The sequence below is a fragment of the Scyliorhinus torazame genome, chromosome 16 (assembly GCF_047496885.1).
Source record: "Scyliorhinus torazame isolate Kashiwa2021f chromosome 16, sScyTor2.1, whole genome shotgun sequence".
NCBI classification, from domain to species: domain Eukaryota; kingdom Metazoa; phylum Chordata; class Chondrichthyes; order Carcharhiniformes; family Scyliorhinidae; genus Scyliorhinus; species Scyliorhinus torazame.
The window spans coordinates 153,297,416-153,312,858 of record NC_092722.1 but is presented as its reverse complement, the minus strand read 5'-3'; the positions used below and the strand labels follow the sequence as shown (position 1 = coordinate 153,312,858).

The window sequence follows — 15,443 nt, the reverse complement described above, 5'->3', positions numbered from 1 at the left end:
ATTTCTAACCTTTATCTTGTACTGTTTCCCCTTGTTCTTCCTACCCAAATGTATCGTTTCACACTCCTCTGCGCGTTCCTTTGTCACTGGGTCAAAATCCTAGAACTCTCGCCCTACCAGTATGGTGGGTGTACCTAAATCTCAGGGACTGCAATGGTTTAAGATGGCAGTTCACCACCACCGTCTGATGGGCAATAAATGCTGGCCCAACTTGGGACGCCCACATCCATTAAATTAATTTTTTAAAAAGCAAGGGAGTTATGTTAAATCTGTATAAAACACCAGTTCGGTATGAGCTGGAATACTGTATCCAATTCTCGGCACCACACTTTAGTGATGTGACGGCAGATCCGACCCGCCAAATGCAACCCACACGTCAGACCACACGTCAACAGCGCAGTCGGGAATCCGGCCCGTCGGGAGCAGACCATCACGGGAGGGCCTTCCAATGACACGCCAACGCCAGTGACACGATGACACCATTTCAGATGGGGCGGAGACTCAAAAATCACCGTCAAACCGACGCCGCCCCCCCTTTGGACATCAGGTGGGATTCTCTGCCCGAATGGCGATTACGAACCAGGAGTAACCACCTGGTGTCTATCAAGGCTTGGAAAAGAGAGTTGGATCATGATTTGGTTTGTAAAAATGTGCAGGGCTACGGGCAAAAGATGGGCGTGTGGAACCAGGTGATTTGCTCCTTTTGAGGATAGGTTGAATGGCCTCCTGTGCTCTAAGCTTTCTATGAACTCTATTTTCCGTGCCCCTGCCGGGCACATTTTCAGTGGGTGGACTTGTAAAATAGGACGGGCACCAATCCCATCAGCTGTCACCCTTGAGCTCAACTTCATAATATTCAAGATGGACAGGTCTCAAAAACAGCAGTCCGCCTGCCATATTTAAATAATCTACCAAGAGTCAATTGACGTTAATAAGATAATTGGTCCTGATAATACACTGCCCACACTATGATACTGTTGGCGTGAGCAGTCAGGCAGTTGTGGCAAGAATTGTTTTTGAAAAAAAACAACTTAACAGGATTGGGGGGCGGGTCAGGCTGGATGGCTTCATCTCTAATATAGTACCCTCCTCTCCCCTTCCTTCCTACCGCCTGCTCGCCACCCTAAACTGGTCAAACCCCAATACCCTGGACTTACCTTGTTCCGGGATCCATTGGGCCTTTTGCTTAGTACTGGTCGTAGACCCGGCAGCGCCCACCGATGAGCTCTTGGCATGTGTCGGGGCTGCTGGCTAGTTGAATTGGCCGGCTGTTTGAGGGTGGGTTGATCCGCAGAGAGGAGCAGGCGCCCCACTGGCAGACAATTTAGCCCACCCGCAGTGCGTTATGAGCTATTTTCCTGCTGACTTTGCCACCCCTCCCTGTAATATGCAGCACTATGTTTGTATGAAGTCGGCAGTGCATGGTTTGAACCAGTGATCTTCTTTCTCAGACGAGAATGCTACAATGGTGGATTGTATCTAATGCAAATGGGAACTTGTGTAAATGTTCTCAACCTTGCCTCTTGCCCAAGGTATGGTGATCCTCAGGTTAAATCAACACCAGTCAGCTCTCCCCCTCGAAGGAAAGCAACCTATGGTCATCTGGGACTATGGCGTCTTTATCTTTTAAAAGGAATTAGTTAAGAGATTCTGAATCAGTGTGAACCTGCAAAATGATATACATGGTGTCAAGTCAAGGGGATGTCTTGGCGTCCAGCAGTAGTAATGGCAACAAGCAGGTAAACAGCCAATCATATTGAAGCAACCCAGTAAATTAACGGCACTTAAAATCGTTCATTTTTTATTTAAATTTTCAGATAGCAAAATAAATTATGATTGCTTTAGTTTCTATCTTAATCCAAAATATAAACAAACTTGTAAAAAAAAGGCGATTTAAATAAACATTGGAGAAATTTGACATTCCACAATTATATAATTGCAGTTTTTCAGGGCCATTGAAGATGTTTTGTTTTAATTATGAAGTTAATGCAGTGTTAAAAACCCAGTTGCACCTCAATCAATAAGGTGCAACGTTTTCTCAGGTTTTTACAGCAGGTGAAACGTCCAAGAGTTGAAATTCTTATCAATTAATTGATTTCTCATTGGGAACTTCAACACAGCACCTGTTGGGAGAAGGTTGAATCAGCAACAGCAACCTCAGGATTTCCACATTATTCTGCATGTGAGCAGACTCCACAAGTTGTTGCCAGTTTCAATGGAATAATGAGTGCGAACACTTAATGTTCCACTGTCATCATTACTTCAAACTTCAGGCCAATGTACCCACGTGCAATGAGGTAGGGGCGAAAAAAATATACATCGACTGGGAAACATGCAAATCTGAGTGTAGGGCTTTCTGGCAGAAACCAGATAATGCAACTGAGTGGTACAATTTAAAATCTAATTGGATCCCAAGCTAAAAACCAGTTCAAATGATTCACATTTTGAAAACTCACTCCACCAGTCACCCCGGTTGAAGTACTGGTGGAAGGGAGACAGCAGTTATGGACTTGCATTCAGGAAAGTCCAGAAAAAAAACCTTAAGTCCAGTTAAGTATATTCACGTGGCCCAGGAAAACTTCACAATTCAGGATTTTTGGTCTGGTTAAATTACTTAAATACCAATGAATAGTGCATTTATACAGGGTAGTTATTTTTCTGTGTAAGGCAGCTAAACAAAGCCCAAAGCCAGAAGATAGCAGGGGAGTCAGGTTGGATTAGATGCTACGCACATCAAATGTCCACATCATTTGCAAACCTATTCCCAGCTGATATTTCTTTCACAATTTTATTTCTCTCTCGCTGGTCCATGCAGGCCTGAACAGATTTCCACAGTGCACGGATGTTTCCTGCTCCAAATCCGGAGGCATTCCTTCGCTCAATCAGCTCAAGGAACAGTGTCTCTTCACAAAAGATCGGCTTTGTGAACATTTGCATGAGATATCTACAAAAAAGCAAACATTTTGGTTGTAAAGATGCACTCAGATAAATTTAATTCCACAGTTTTATTATGAAACAATATTTTATTATGTAACAAACCAAACTGAGTTTTGCGTCCCACATACCATACCCAGGCCTATGCTGCTCTGCAATCAGGTAGAAAGTAGTACACCGGAGCTGCTGAGGGAGGAAGTGCAAAGAACAGGGCTGCGATTATAAAACAAGGCTCCAGCTGTGGCTGACTGCACCAATACTCAAATGCAGGGAAGAGACTAGGAACTGGCCAGCAAATAGTTGAACATTGGGCAGGGGAACAGACCTGCAGCCCAGAAGCACCTTCATAATCAAGTGTGCACCAAACGTTGTTTGATCTGGGACTTCAAACTTATAAAATAATTAAATGTTCATTTCAAAATGAAAAAAATCCTTAGATGACCAAAATTAGCAACCCAAAAAAGGGGAAGCTGGATTGCCCTCAAAGTGGCATCATCTTTTTATTAGTTTGATATTCTTATGAAGGGAATAACATTTTAAAACTGCATACTTGCTTTTGAATAATGTTTTGAAAAATCTATATGGCTAAAAGAAAACTTTAATGCCCAACTTCTCCACAGTTAGATGAAAAAGCATTATGGTACTGCATCAGAGAGCTACTCCTGAGTCACCTGTGGCTGTGCCATACTTGTGACTGGATTGCAAATATGAATATATAAATTATAAAATGTGTGATGAATGTATAAATTGATATATTTTGTATTTATACCTGTTGCAGTAAGGTTTTTAAAAGCCTAGCTTAAGGTATACATTAGTTGCAGTAATATTACTAAAGAACCAAGGTTAAGGTATCCAGACTGGAGGCAGCAAGGTCGCAGTGGTTAGCATTACCGTCTCACGGTGCCGAGGTCCCAGGTTTGATCTCGGCTCAGGGTCATTGACCGTGTGGAGTTTCCACATTCTCCCAGTGTTTGCGTAGGGTTTCGCCCCCACAGCCCAAAGATGTGCAGGGTAGGTGGATTGACCACACAATTTAGCTCCTTAATTGGAAAAAATTAATTGGGTAAAGGTATCCAAACAATGCACCTGAAGCTGTAGTTAAGAAGTTGTAAAAAAGTGAGGTAACCATGGTTTCTAACCATCTGTCTATTTACATATAGAGGACTAATGGGATACTGTTATGATTGCTGGAGATTCCCTGGAGAGTAGAGGGGCTGTGACAATTTTGGGGATACAGATTATTAATGAATCATTCAGACTCAAAACATTAGCTCCCTTTTCTCGCTACAGATGCTGTCAGACCTCTTGAGATTGTCCAATATTTTCTGTTTTTGTTTCAGATTCCAGCATCCGCAGTAATTTGCTTTTATAACTATGTGGGTATTGTTGGTTCAAGCAAAGCTAGCAGGTAGAGCTAGTGAAGTGTTTGCATCATTATCAGAGGGGGTATCTAGGGATTGTAATGAGGTGAGAAAAGCCATTATAACAGAACTGGAACTCGTGCCAGAAGCATACATGCAGAAGTTTAGAAATCTAAGGAAAGAACCATGTCAGACGTGTACAGAATAAATAATTATGACAGGTGGATAAGAGCATTAAAAATAGATCGAACGTATGAACAAAGAACAATACAGCACAGGATCAGGCCCCAGACCCTCCAAGCCTGTACCGGTCATGATACCAACCTTGGCCAAAACCCTAAGGAACAAAGAAAAAAAACAAAAGCTCTTGGGGAAGAATTTAAAGATTCGCTTACCACAGTAGTGAGCACTCATGTAGAAGAGCAAAGGGAATAACTGTGGTATTATCAGGTATTGCAGTACCCGAGAGGCTGAAGACCATTGGTTAAACCTAGGAGTTTACCACCATTGGCTGTTTTGTATGTATCTCCGCCCTGACAGGCGGGGTATAAGAACTGGTGCCGTCCCAGCAGCCCTCATTCTGTACCGAAGCTGCTGGAGAACAGTTCTAGTCTGTTGGAGCCTTCAGTTATGTTACTACCTTGTTTTAATAGTAATTGATCGTGAATCAATTTAATAGACTACTACTTAAGCTGAAAGGATGGATCTCCGAATCAAGCCGGAGTGTCTGCAACTCAGCCCCCACGCGGAGAACTCGGCGGCGATTTTCAAGCACTGGCTGGTGTGCTTCAAAGGCTACCTCGAGACGTCCGGAGGCACACCCTCGGGGGAGCAGAAACTGCATCTCCTGCACTCAAGGATAAGCCATATGATCTACACCCTCATTGAGGAGGCAGAGGACAACGTTGCAGCGATCAAACTGTTAAAAGGACATTATATCCGCCCTACAAGTCAGGTCACGCACGTCACCTGCTTGCAACAAGACGGCAAAGCCCCTGGGAATCGTTGGAGGAGTTCTACCGCGAGCGACTGGTGCTGTGCAGAAACTGTGGCTGCCTGCAAGTTTCGGGGAGCGAGCATACGGAACTCCTAATCCGGGATGCCTTCGTAGCAGGTATGAGCTCCTCAGAGATCCGCCAGCGGCTCTTAGAAAAAGACACCCTGGGACTTAGAGAGGCACGGGCCCTGGATGTTGCCTCAAGAAACACGCAATCCTATTTGCCCAACCGCGCAGCGGCCCCCTGGGCAGCGTGGCATCCCGCAGCGGCAGCCCCGCAGACTTTCCCCACAGGACTGCGCTGTAAGACGGCCCACTAACTCCGTCGGGCCCGGCTGTTTCTTCTGCGGGCAGGCGAAGCACCCCCGCCAGCGCTGCCCAGCCCGCACCTCCACCTGCAAATGGTGCGGCAAGAAGGGCCATTTTGTGGGGGTCTGTCAGGCACGAGCGGTGGCCGCGGTCTCCAGCGGCGACTCCGGACCGCCGCAGCAATCTTCTCTTCGGGCCCCAGGCAGCCAGCATTCACCGCCACCCCCCTATCCTAGGGCCATGTGCGACCCTCAGATGCGGCCATCTTGTTCCTCGGACACCATGGATGGCACCGCCATTTTGTCCATCCCCGACCACCATGTGCGACCCATAGGAGACGCCATCTTGGATGGGGCCCCAGAACCCCAGCACGGCCGACTACACGCTGCCCGACCAAAACCCGCAACTACTTCATCTGGCCTCGGTGACTCTGGACCAAAATCGACCTCGGACACTCTCAGCGGCAACGACGATTGCAAACCCATCGCCACCTGGAGCAGACGGTACAGTGCCCAGGACCGGACCTTCATTAGGTCAGAGGTCCAAAGGCTACTGAGGGAAGGGGTCATTGAAGCTAGCAACAGTCCCTGGAGAGCTCAAGTAGTGGTGGTAAAGACCGGGGAGAAACATAGGATGGTCATTGACTACAGTCAGACCATCAACAGGTTTACGCAGCTGGACGCGTACCCTCTCCCCCGCATATCCGACCTGGTAAACAGGATCGCGCAATACAAGGTCTTCTCCACAGTGGATCTCAAGTCCGCCTACCATCAACTACCCCTCCGTACTAGTGACCGCAAATACACTGCCTTCGAAGCAGATGGGCGGCTCTATCATTTTTTAACGGTTCCCTTTGGTGTCACTAACGGGGTCTCGGTCTTCCAACGCAAGATGGACCGAATGGTTGGCCGGTACGGCTTGCATGCAACGTTTCCGTATCTTGATAACGTCATCAACTGCGGCCATGACCAGCAGGACCATGACACCAACCTCCGAAAATTTCTCCAGACCGCTAAATTCCTTAACTTAACGTATAATAAGGATAAATGCGTATTTAGCACCGACCGTCTAGCCATTCTCGGCTACATAGTGCGAAAAGGAGTTATAGGCCCCGACCCTGAACGCATGCGCACCTCATGGAGTTCCCCTATCCCCCACTGCCCCAAGGCCCTGAAGCGCTGCCTCAGCTTTTTCAGTTATTACGCCCAGTGGGTCCCTAACTACGCAGACAAAGCCCGTCCCTAATCCAGTCCACAACCTTTCCCGTCGCTGGAGGCCCGCCAGGCCTTCAGCCGCATGAAAGCAAACATTGCAACAGCCACGATGCGCGCCATCGACGAGTCCCTCCCCTTCCAGGTCAAGAGCGACGCGTCCGACGTAGCTCTGACCGCCACCCTCAACCAGGCGGGCAGACCCGTGGCCTTCTTCTCCCGTACCCTCCATGCTTCTGAAATTCGCCATTCCTCGGTCGAAAAAGAGGCACAAGCCATAGTAGAAGCTGCGCGACATTGGAGGCATTACCTGGCCGGCAGGAGACTCACTCTCCTCACTGACCAACGGTCGGTGGCTTCATGTTTGATAATGCACAGCGGGGCAAGATAAAAAACGACAAGATCTTGCGGTGGAGGGTAGAACTCTCCATCTACAACTATGAGATCTTGTATCATCCCGGGAAGCTAAACGAGCCTCCTGATGCCCTGTCCTGCGGCACATGTGCCACCGCACAAGTGGACCAGCTCCGAGCCCTCCACGAGGACCTCTGCCACCCAGGGGTCACTCGCGTTTTTCACTTCATTAAGACCCGCAACCTGCCCTACTCCATTGAGGAGGTCAGGACAGCCACCAGGGACTGCCAAATCTGCGTGGAGTGCAAACCACACTTCTACCAGCCAGAGGGCACACCTGATAAAGGCTTCCCATCCCTTTGAACGCCTCAGCATGGACTTCAAAGGCCCCCTCCCCTCCACCGACCGCAGCACGTATTTCCTGAACGTGATTTTTTAAAATATATATATTTTATTAAAGTTTTCAAACTGAACATTTTACAAATCAACATAAAAATAGTACAGTAACTGATAAATAACATTATTTAAATAATATAGTGAACTAACAAAGTAACAAAAAATAGTGCTCCCCCGCCCCCCCCGGACTGCTGTTGACGATCTATTTTCTCTCAACGTTCCGCGAGATAGTCGAGGAACGGTTGCCACCGCCTGGAGAACCCCTGAGCCGATCCTCTCAGCGCAAATTTCATTCGTTCTAGTTTTATGAACCCTGCCATGTCGTTTATCCAGGCCTCCACGCCGGGGGGTTTCGCTTCCTTCCACATGAGTAAGATCCTTCGCCGGGCTATCAGGGACGCAAAGGCCAAAATATCGGCCTCTTTCGCCTCCTGCACTCCCGGCTCTTCCGCTACCCCAAATATAGCTAACCCCCAGCCTGGCTTGACCCGGACCTTCACCACCTTTGAAATCACCTTTGCCACTCCCCTCCAGTGCTCATCCAGTGCCGGACACGACCAGAATGTGTGTGTGTTTCGCCGGGCTTCCCAAGCACCTCCCGCACTTGTCCTCCATTCCGAAGAACCTGCTCAGTCTTGCTCCCGTCATATGTGCTCTGTGTAGAACCTTAAATTGAATCAGGCTAAGCCTGGCACACGAAGACGAGGAGTTTACCCTGCTTAGGGCATCAGCCCACAGACCCTCCTCAATCTCCTCTCCCAGCTCTTCTTCCCATTTTCCCTTCAGCTCCTCTACCATCGCCTCCCCCTCGTTCCTCATCTCCTGGTATATTTTGGACACTTTGCCCTCCCCGACCCATACCCCGGAAATCACTCTACCTTGGATCCTCCGTGTCGGGAGCAGCGGAAATTCCCTCACCTGTTGCCTCGTAAACGCCCTCACTTGCATGTATTTGAAATTGTTCCCCGGGGGCAACTCATACTTTTCCTCCAGCGCTCCCAGGCTCGCAAACGTCCCGTCTATAAACAAATCTCTCAGTTTCCTAATTCCTGCTCGTTGCCAGCTCTGGAACCCTCCGTCCATCTTTCCTGGGACAAACCTGTGGTTATTCCTGATCGGGGACCACACCGAGGCATCCGTCACCCCCGTGTCGCCTCCACTGCCCCCAGATCCTTAAGGTTGCCACCATCACTGGGTTTGTGGTATACCTTTTCGGGGAGAGCGGCAGCGGCGGCATCACCAGCGCCTTTAGGCTCGTTCCTTTACAGGACGCCATCTCCAGCCTCTTACACGCCACCCCCCTTTCCCTCCCGGCCCAGTAGTAGTCCTCCAGGCTCGGCAACGCCAGTCCCCCTCTGTCCCTGCTGCGCTGCAGGAACCCCCTCCTTACCCTCAGGGTCTTCCCTGCCCACACAAAACTCAATGCTCCTGTCTATTTTCTTGAAGAAGGCCTTAGTGATCAGAATGGGGAGACATTGAAACACGAAAAGAAACCTCGGGAGAACCATCATTTTTACCGCCTGCACTCTGCCCGCCAATGAGAGCGGCATCATGTCCCACCTCTTGAAATCCTCCTCCATCTGCTCCACCAGCCGCGTCAGATTAAGTCTGTGTAGAGTTCCCCAGCTCCTAGCTACCTGGATCCCCAAATATCGGAAGCTCCTTTCCACTCTCCTTAACGGCAGGGCGTCTATTCCTCTTCCCTGGTCCCCGGGGTGTATTACAAAAAGCTCGCTCTTCCCCATATTTAGCCTGTAAAATCTCCAAACTCCCTCAATATCTGCATAGCCTCGGTCATCCCCTCTACAGGGTCCGCAACATATAGCAGTAGGTCATCTGCGTAGAGTGACACTCTATATTCCTCTCCTCCACTAACCACCCCCCTCCATTTCTTAGTCTCTCAACGCTATGGCCAGTGGTTCAATTGCCAACGCGAACAGTAATGGGGACAGGGGACACCCCTGCCTTGTTCCCCGGTGTAGCCGAAAATACTCCGATCTTTGCCGGTTTGTGACTACACTTGCCACTGGGGCCCCATATAGGAGTCTAACCCATCTGACAAACCCCTCCCCGAACTCAAACCTCCTCAACACCTCCCATAAATACTCCCACTCTACCCTATCGAATGCCTTCTCCACATCCATCGCCACCACTATCTCTGCCTCCCCCTCCGCTGGGGGCATCATTATCACCCCCAGCAGCCGTCGAACGTTGACATTCAGTTGTCTCCCCTTTACAAACCCTGTCTGGTCTTCATGCACCACCCCCCAGGACACAATCCTCTATCCTCATCGCCAGCACTTTTGCCAGCAGCATGGCGTCTACATTCAGGAGTGAGAAAGGCCTGTATGACCCGCATTGCAGCGGATCTTTATCCCGCTTCAGGATTAGTGATATTGTCGCCTCCAACATTGTCGGGGGTAGTATCCCCTCTTCTCTGGCCTCGTTAAAGGTTCTCGCCAGCAGCGGGGCCAACAGGTCCACATATTTCCTGTAGAATTCCACCGGAACCCGTCTGGTCCCGGGGCCTTCCCTGCTTGCATGTTCCCCAGTCCTTTAGTCACCTCATCCACCTCAATTGGCGCCCCCAGACTCCCTAACTCCCCCAATCTCCCTCGCCGCTATCCTCTTGCAAAGTTGGTGGGCCAGCAGCCAACTCGCCTTTTCCCCATACTCATATCTCATCCCGTGCCTCTGCCTTTCCTGTGGTCAGCAGGTCAAACTCCGTCTGAAGTCTTCGCCTCTCTCTATATAGTCCTTCGTCCGGGGCCTCCGCATATCTTTTATCCACCCTCAAAATCTCCCCCACTAATCTCTCCCTTTCTTTGCCCTCTTGTTTCTCCTTGTGAGCTCTAATGGAGATCAACTCTCCCCGAACCACCGCCTTCAGCGCTTCCCATACTACCCCCACCTGGACCTCGCCATCGTCATTGACCTCCAGGTATCTCTCAATGCATCCCCGCACCCTTCCACAGACCCCCTCATCCGCCAATAGTCCCATATCCAGTCGCCAGAGTGGCCGCTGCTCCCTCTCCTCTCCTAATTCCAGATCCACCCAGTGCGGGGCATGGTCTGAAACGGCTATGGCCGAGTACTCCGTTCCTGCCACAAAGAAATCTATCCGGGAGTATACCTTGTGGACATGGGAGAAAAAGGAGAACTCTTTGGCCAACGGCCTAGCAAATCTCCACGGATCCACTCCCCCCATTTGTTCCATGAACTCCCTAAGCATCTTGGCCGCTGCCGGCCTTCTTCCGGTCCTAGATCTAGACCGGTCTAGCCCTGGATCCAGCACAGTATTGAAGTTCCCCCCCCCCCCCCCCCCCCCCCCCCATTACCAAGCTTCCCACCTCCAGGTCCGGGATACGTCCCAGCATCCGCTTCATAAATCCCGCGTCATCCCAGTTCGGGGCATATACATTTACCAGCACGACCTCCTTTCCCTGCAATCTACCACTCACCATCACGTATCTACCCCCGTTATCCACCACTATATTCCTAGCCTCGAACGACACCCGTTTCCCAACCAGTATCGCCACCCCCCTATTTTTCACGTCCAGTCCTGAGTGGAACAACTGTCCCACCCATCCTTACCTTAACCTAACCTGATCCGCCACCTTCAGATGCGTCTCCTGAAGCATGACTACGTCCGCCTTCAGTCTTTTTAAGTGCGCGAACACCCGGGCCCTCTTAATCGGCCCATTCAGGCCTCACACATGCCATGAGATCAGCCCAATTGGGGGGCCGTCGGCCCCCCCCCCCGACTAGCCATCCCCTATTCTAGGCCAGCCCCCCGTCCGGGTCCTGCGCACCCACCCATCCCCCACCCAGGCGGCGCCTTCCCGTCCCGACCACCTCTTCTCTTGCCAGCTCCCCCTTGCACTCAGCAGCAGCAACCCAGTTAGCCCCCCCCCCCCCGCACTAGATCCCCTTCTAGCATGGTTACTCCCCCCATGATGCTTCCGAAAGTCAGCTAACTCTAACTGACCCCGGCTTCCCCCGTTCTCTCTTTGACCCCCCCTGCACGTGGAACTCTCTTCCTTCCTGCGCCTATCTTCCCGCCATCATCTCCATAGCGCGGAAAAAACCCAGCGCTTTCCTATCGGCCCCGCCCCCTATGGCGCAGCTCCCTCATTCTCCATCCCCCCTCTCAGTCCCTTTTCCACCGGCACCCACATTTCTCCGCGTCCCCCCATCTAGAGGAGAGAAATTCCCCATCTATCGTTTCAATACTATAAACCACCCATTCCCCAATTTACACTTCTGTACCACAACCTCGTTGTTTCCCCCCCAACATCAGTCTCTCAGTTCTAGTCCAGTTTCTCTTCTTGGATGAAGGTCCATGCCTCATCCGCCGTTTCGAAGTAGTAGTGCTTGCCCTGATGCGTGACCCACAATCGCGCCGGCTGCAGCACTCCAAATTTTATTTTCTTCCTGTGAAGCACCGCCTTGGCCCGATTGAAGCTCGCCCTCCTTCTCGCCACCTCCGCGCTCCAGTCCTGATACACTCGTATCACCGCATTCTCCTACCTGCTACTCCGTACCTTCTTGGCCCAGCTCAAAACAGCCTCTCTGTCCGTGAAGCGGTGAAATCTCACCACTATCACCCTTGGTAATTCTCCCGCCTTTGGTCTTCTCACAAGGACCCGGTGAGTCCTTTCCACCTCCAGGGGGCCCAATGGGGCCTCAGCTCCCATTAGCGTATGGAGCATCGTGCTCACAAGCCCCAACGTCAGCTCCCTCCGTTCCTTCGGGGGAGACCTAGAATCCGGAGGTTCTTCCTCCTCGAGCTGTTCTCCAGGGCTTCCAGCCTTTCGATACATCTCTTATGTAGCGCCTCATGCGTCTCCGTTTTTACCACCAGGCCCTGTATCTCATCCTCGTTTTCGGCTGCCTTTGCCTTCACTCCACGGAGCTCTATCGCCTGGACCTTTTGTGTTTCCTTCAGCCCATCGATTGCCAATAACATCGGTGCCAGCACCTCCTTCTTTAGTTCCTCCACGCACTGTCGGGGGAATTCCTGCTGGTCCGGGCCCCATGTCGTCTGGGCTCCATCCGCCGCCATCTTGCTTCTTCCTTCTCTTCTCTGCCGCTGCTCCAAAGGATCTTCGCAATCTGGCCACTGCCACTGGTCTTTTCCATTCACACCCGGGGGGGCACCTTCCTTCGTCACCCCACACTGGGTTTGGTCTGAAAAAATTTCCGTTGGGGCTCCCGAAAAGAGCCCAAAAGTCCGTTAGAACGGGAGCTGCCGAAACGTGCGGCTTAGCAGTGCAACGCCGCAACCGGAAGTCCTTCCTGAACGTGATTGACGAGTACTCCCGGTTCCCATTTGCCATCCCCTGCCCATACATGACCGCAATCACCGTCATCAAGGCCCTCCAGGGTATCTTTACACTGTTAAGTTTCCCCGCTTACATACACAGTGGTAGGGGGTCCTCCTTTATGAGCGACGAACTGTGTTAATTCCTGCTCAACAGGGGCATCGTCTCAAGCAGGACGACCAGTTACAACCCCAGGGGAAATGGGCAGGTAGAGACGGAGAACGGAACGGTGTGGAAGTCCTACTGGCCCTATGATCCAGGGCCCTCCCAGTCTCCCACTGGCAAGAAGTCCTCCCGGAGGCCCTCCACACCATCCAGTAACTGCTCTGTACAACTACCAACCAGACACCTCACGAACGTCTCCTCGTTTTCCCCAGGAAGTCCTCCTCCGGGACCTCGCTCCCGACTTGGCTAGCAACACCCGGACCCATCCTGCTCCGAAAACACGTGAGGGCGCACAAGTCGGACCCGTTGGTCGAGGGTCCAACAGGCCCTTTGGCCCACGATGTTGTGCCGAACTTTGTCCTAGATTAAGAACAAATTAATCTACACCCCATCATTCTACCGTAATCCATGTACCTATCCAATAGTCGCTTGAAGATCCCTAATGTTTCCGACTCAACTACTTCAACAGGCAGTGCATTCCATGCCCCCACTACTCTCTGGGTAAAGAACCTACCTCTGACATCCCCCCTATACCTTCCACCATTCACCTTAAATTTATGTCCCCTTGTAATGGTTTGTTCTACCCGGGGAAAAAGTCTCTGGCTGTCTACTCTATCTATTCTCCTGATCATTTTATAAACCTCTATCAAGTGGCAGATGATTTTGAAGCATTTCATAGATCCAGGTTTGGTTTGCAACACCAATTTCAATCTGTGATGGATAGAAACTGGGGAAATGAGAAATGCATGGGTGGTCAAGGCAAAGGAGGTATAGTTGGAGATATTGAGGATTTAGGTTAAAAAGGAAACTTATGTGGGTGGAAGAGAGATAAGAAAACTTATATGTTTTCATTGTGATATGGTTGGAAACACAAAGTCGCAGTGTTGGTGCCTGAAGAAAAGTAGTGGGAAGTTAGACTCTTTAGAACAGGATAAACCAGTGGGATTTATTAAAATGGCAAAAGAAGCCATGATTGCAGCTGAGGAGAAATTATCTTTTTCAGGGGTACAATTTATCCTGGGTAATGATATAGCTGGATCACAGGTGGGAGTGATGCCTACGGTGGTTGAAAATCCAGTGGAAAGTCAAACAACTGAGGTGTTGCAAGAAGAATATCCTAGGGTGTTTCCAGATTGTGCAGGAACAAGATCACAAAGCCAGTGGTTGAGGCAGGAGGAGGAGAAATCAAACAGTAAAGATGAGGAGGCTGAGGTTTAGATAGCAGAAACAATCTTTGATCAAATGGTTAATAAAGAACATGAGCAGGAAAATTGGTAGAATTACAACAGAAGAATCCAGAGATAAAGCAGTCAGAAAACATATACAGAAATAGAATCTGTGTATCTACCAGAATGTTATTACATTAGTAATAATGGACGAGGAAGTGGAGACGTTTACCTATTCAGGCAAATGGGAAATGGGAGAAAGTGCAAACTCCACACAGACAGTCACCCGAGCCTAGAATTGATCACGACGCCGAGGTCCCAGGTTCGATCCCAGCCCTGGATCATCAAGTTGTAATACCGGTGAGTCATAGAAAGGATTTAGGGATAGCGCATGAGGTTCCAGTAGGGGCGACATTTAGGAGTAAGGTAAACTCAAGCAAAACTATGAAAACATTATTATTGGCCTGGACTGCATAAAAATGTAGTGGAATTTTGCCGGACATGTCACACGTCTGGTAATAAGAAAATCTCAAGCAGTAATCAAACCAGCAACTTTAATACCCATTCCAGCATTTGAGGAACCTTTTTACCAGGGTCCGAACTGATTGCATGGGACCTCTTCCTCGGATGAAAAGTGGGAATCAGTATTTGTTGACCATACTGGATGTGCCTATTAGATTTTCGGAGGCCATTCCATTACTAAATATTACGACTAATAGAGTTGCAGAGGAGCAAACTAATATTTTTACCAGATACGGACTACCAAAAGAAATCCAATCAGTGGGGCGGCACAGTGGTGAGCATTGCTGCCTACAGCGCTGAGGACCCGGCTCGATCACCGTCTGTCTGGAGTTTTCACATTCTCCCCGTGTCTGCATGGATTTCACCCCCACAACCCAAAGATGTGCAGGTTAGGTGGATTGTCCACACTAAATTGCCCCTTAATTGGAAAAAAATAATTGGGTATTCTAAAAATTAAAAAGAAAATAAGAAAGAAAACCAATCAGGTCAGGGATCCAATTTTATGTCTAAATTATTAGGGGAAGTTATGGATAGTTGAGGAGTAAAGCAATTTACATCAACTGCATATCATCCAGAATAACAAGAGTGTTAGAAAAGTGGTATCAAAATTCAAAGACCATGTTGACAGCCTATAGTCAGGATTATCCAGAGGATTGGGATAAAGGAATTCCATTTACTGTTTACAAATAGCAATTTATCTAATG

At 49.6% G+C, this 15,443-nt stretch overlaps 1 protein-coding gene across 1 annotated transcript in view; it reads right to left on the bottom strand.

Moving 5' to 3' along the window:
- Positions 1-1,795: 1,795 nt before the first annotated feature.
- The window catches only part of hpdl (4-hydroxyphenylpyruvate dioxygenase-like), a 34,507-nt gene continuing 20,859 nt past the window's right edge, over positions 1,796-15,443 (bottom strand). The window contains exon 5 of the mRNA XM_072479250.1: positions 1,796-2,944. Within this exon, the coding sequence (XP_072335351.1) occupies positions 2,734-2,944 (211 nt within the window). The 3' untranslated portion in view covers positions 1,796-2,733. The remainder of the gene's footprint in view (positions 2,945-15,443) is intronic.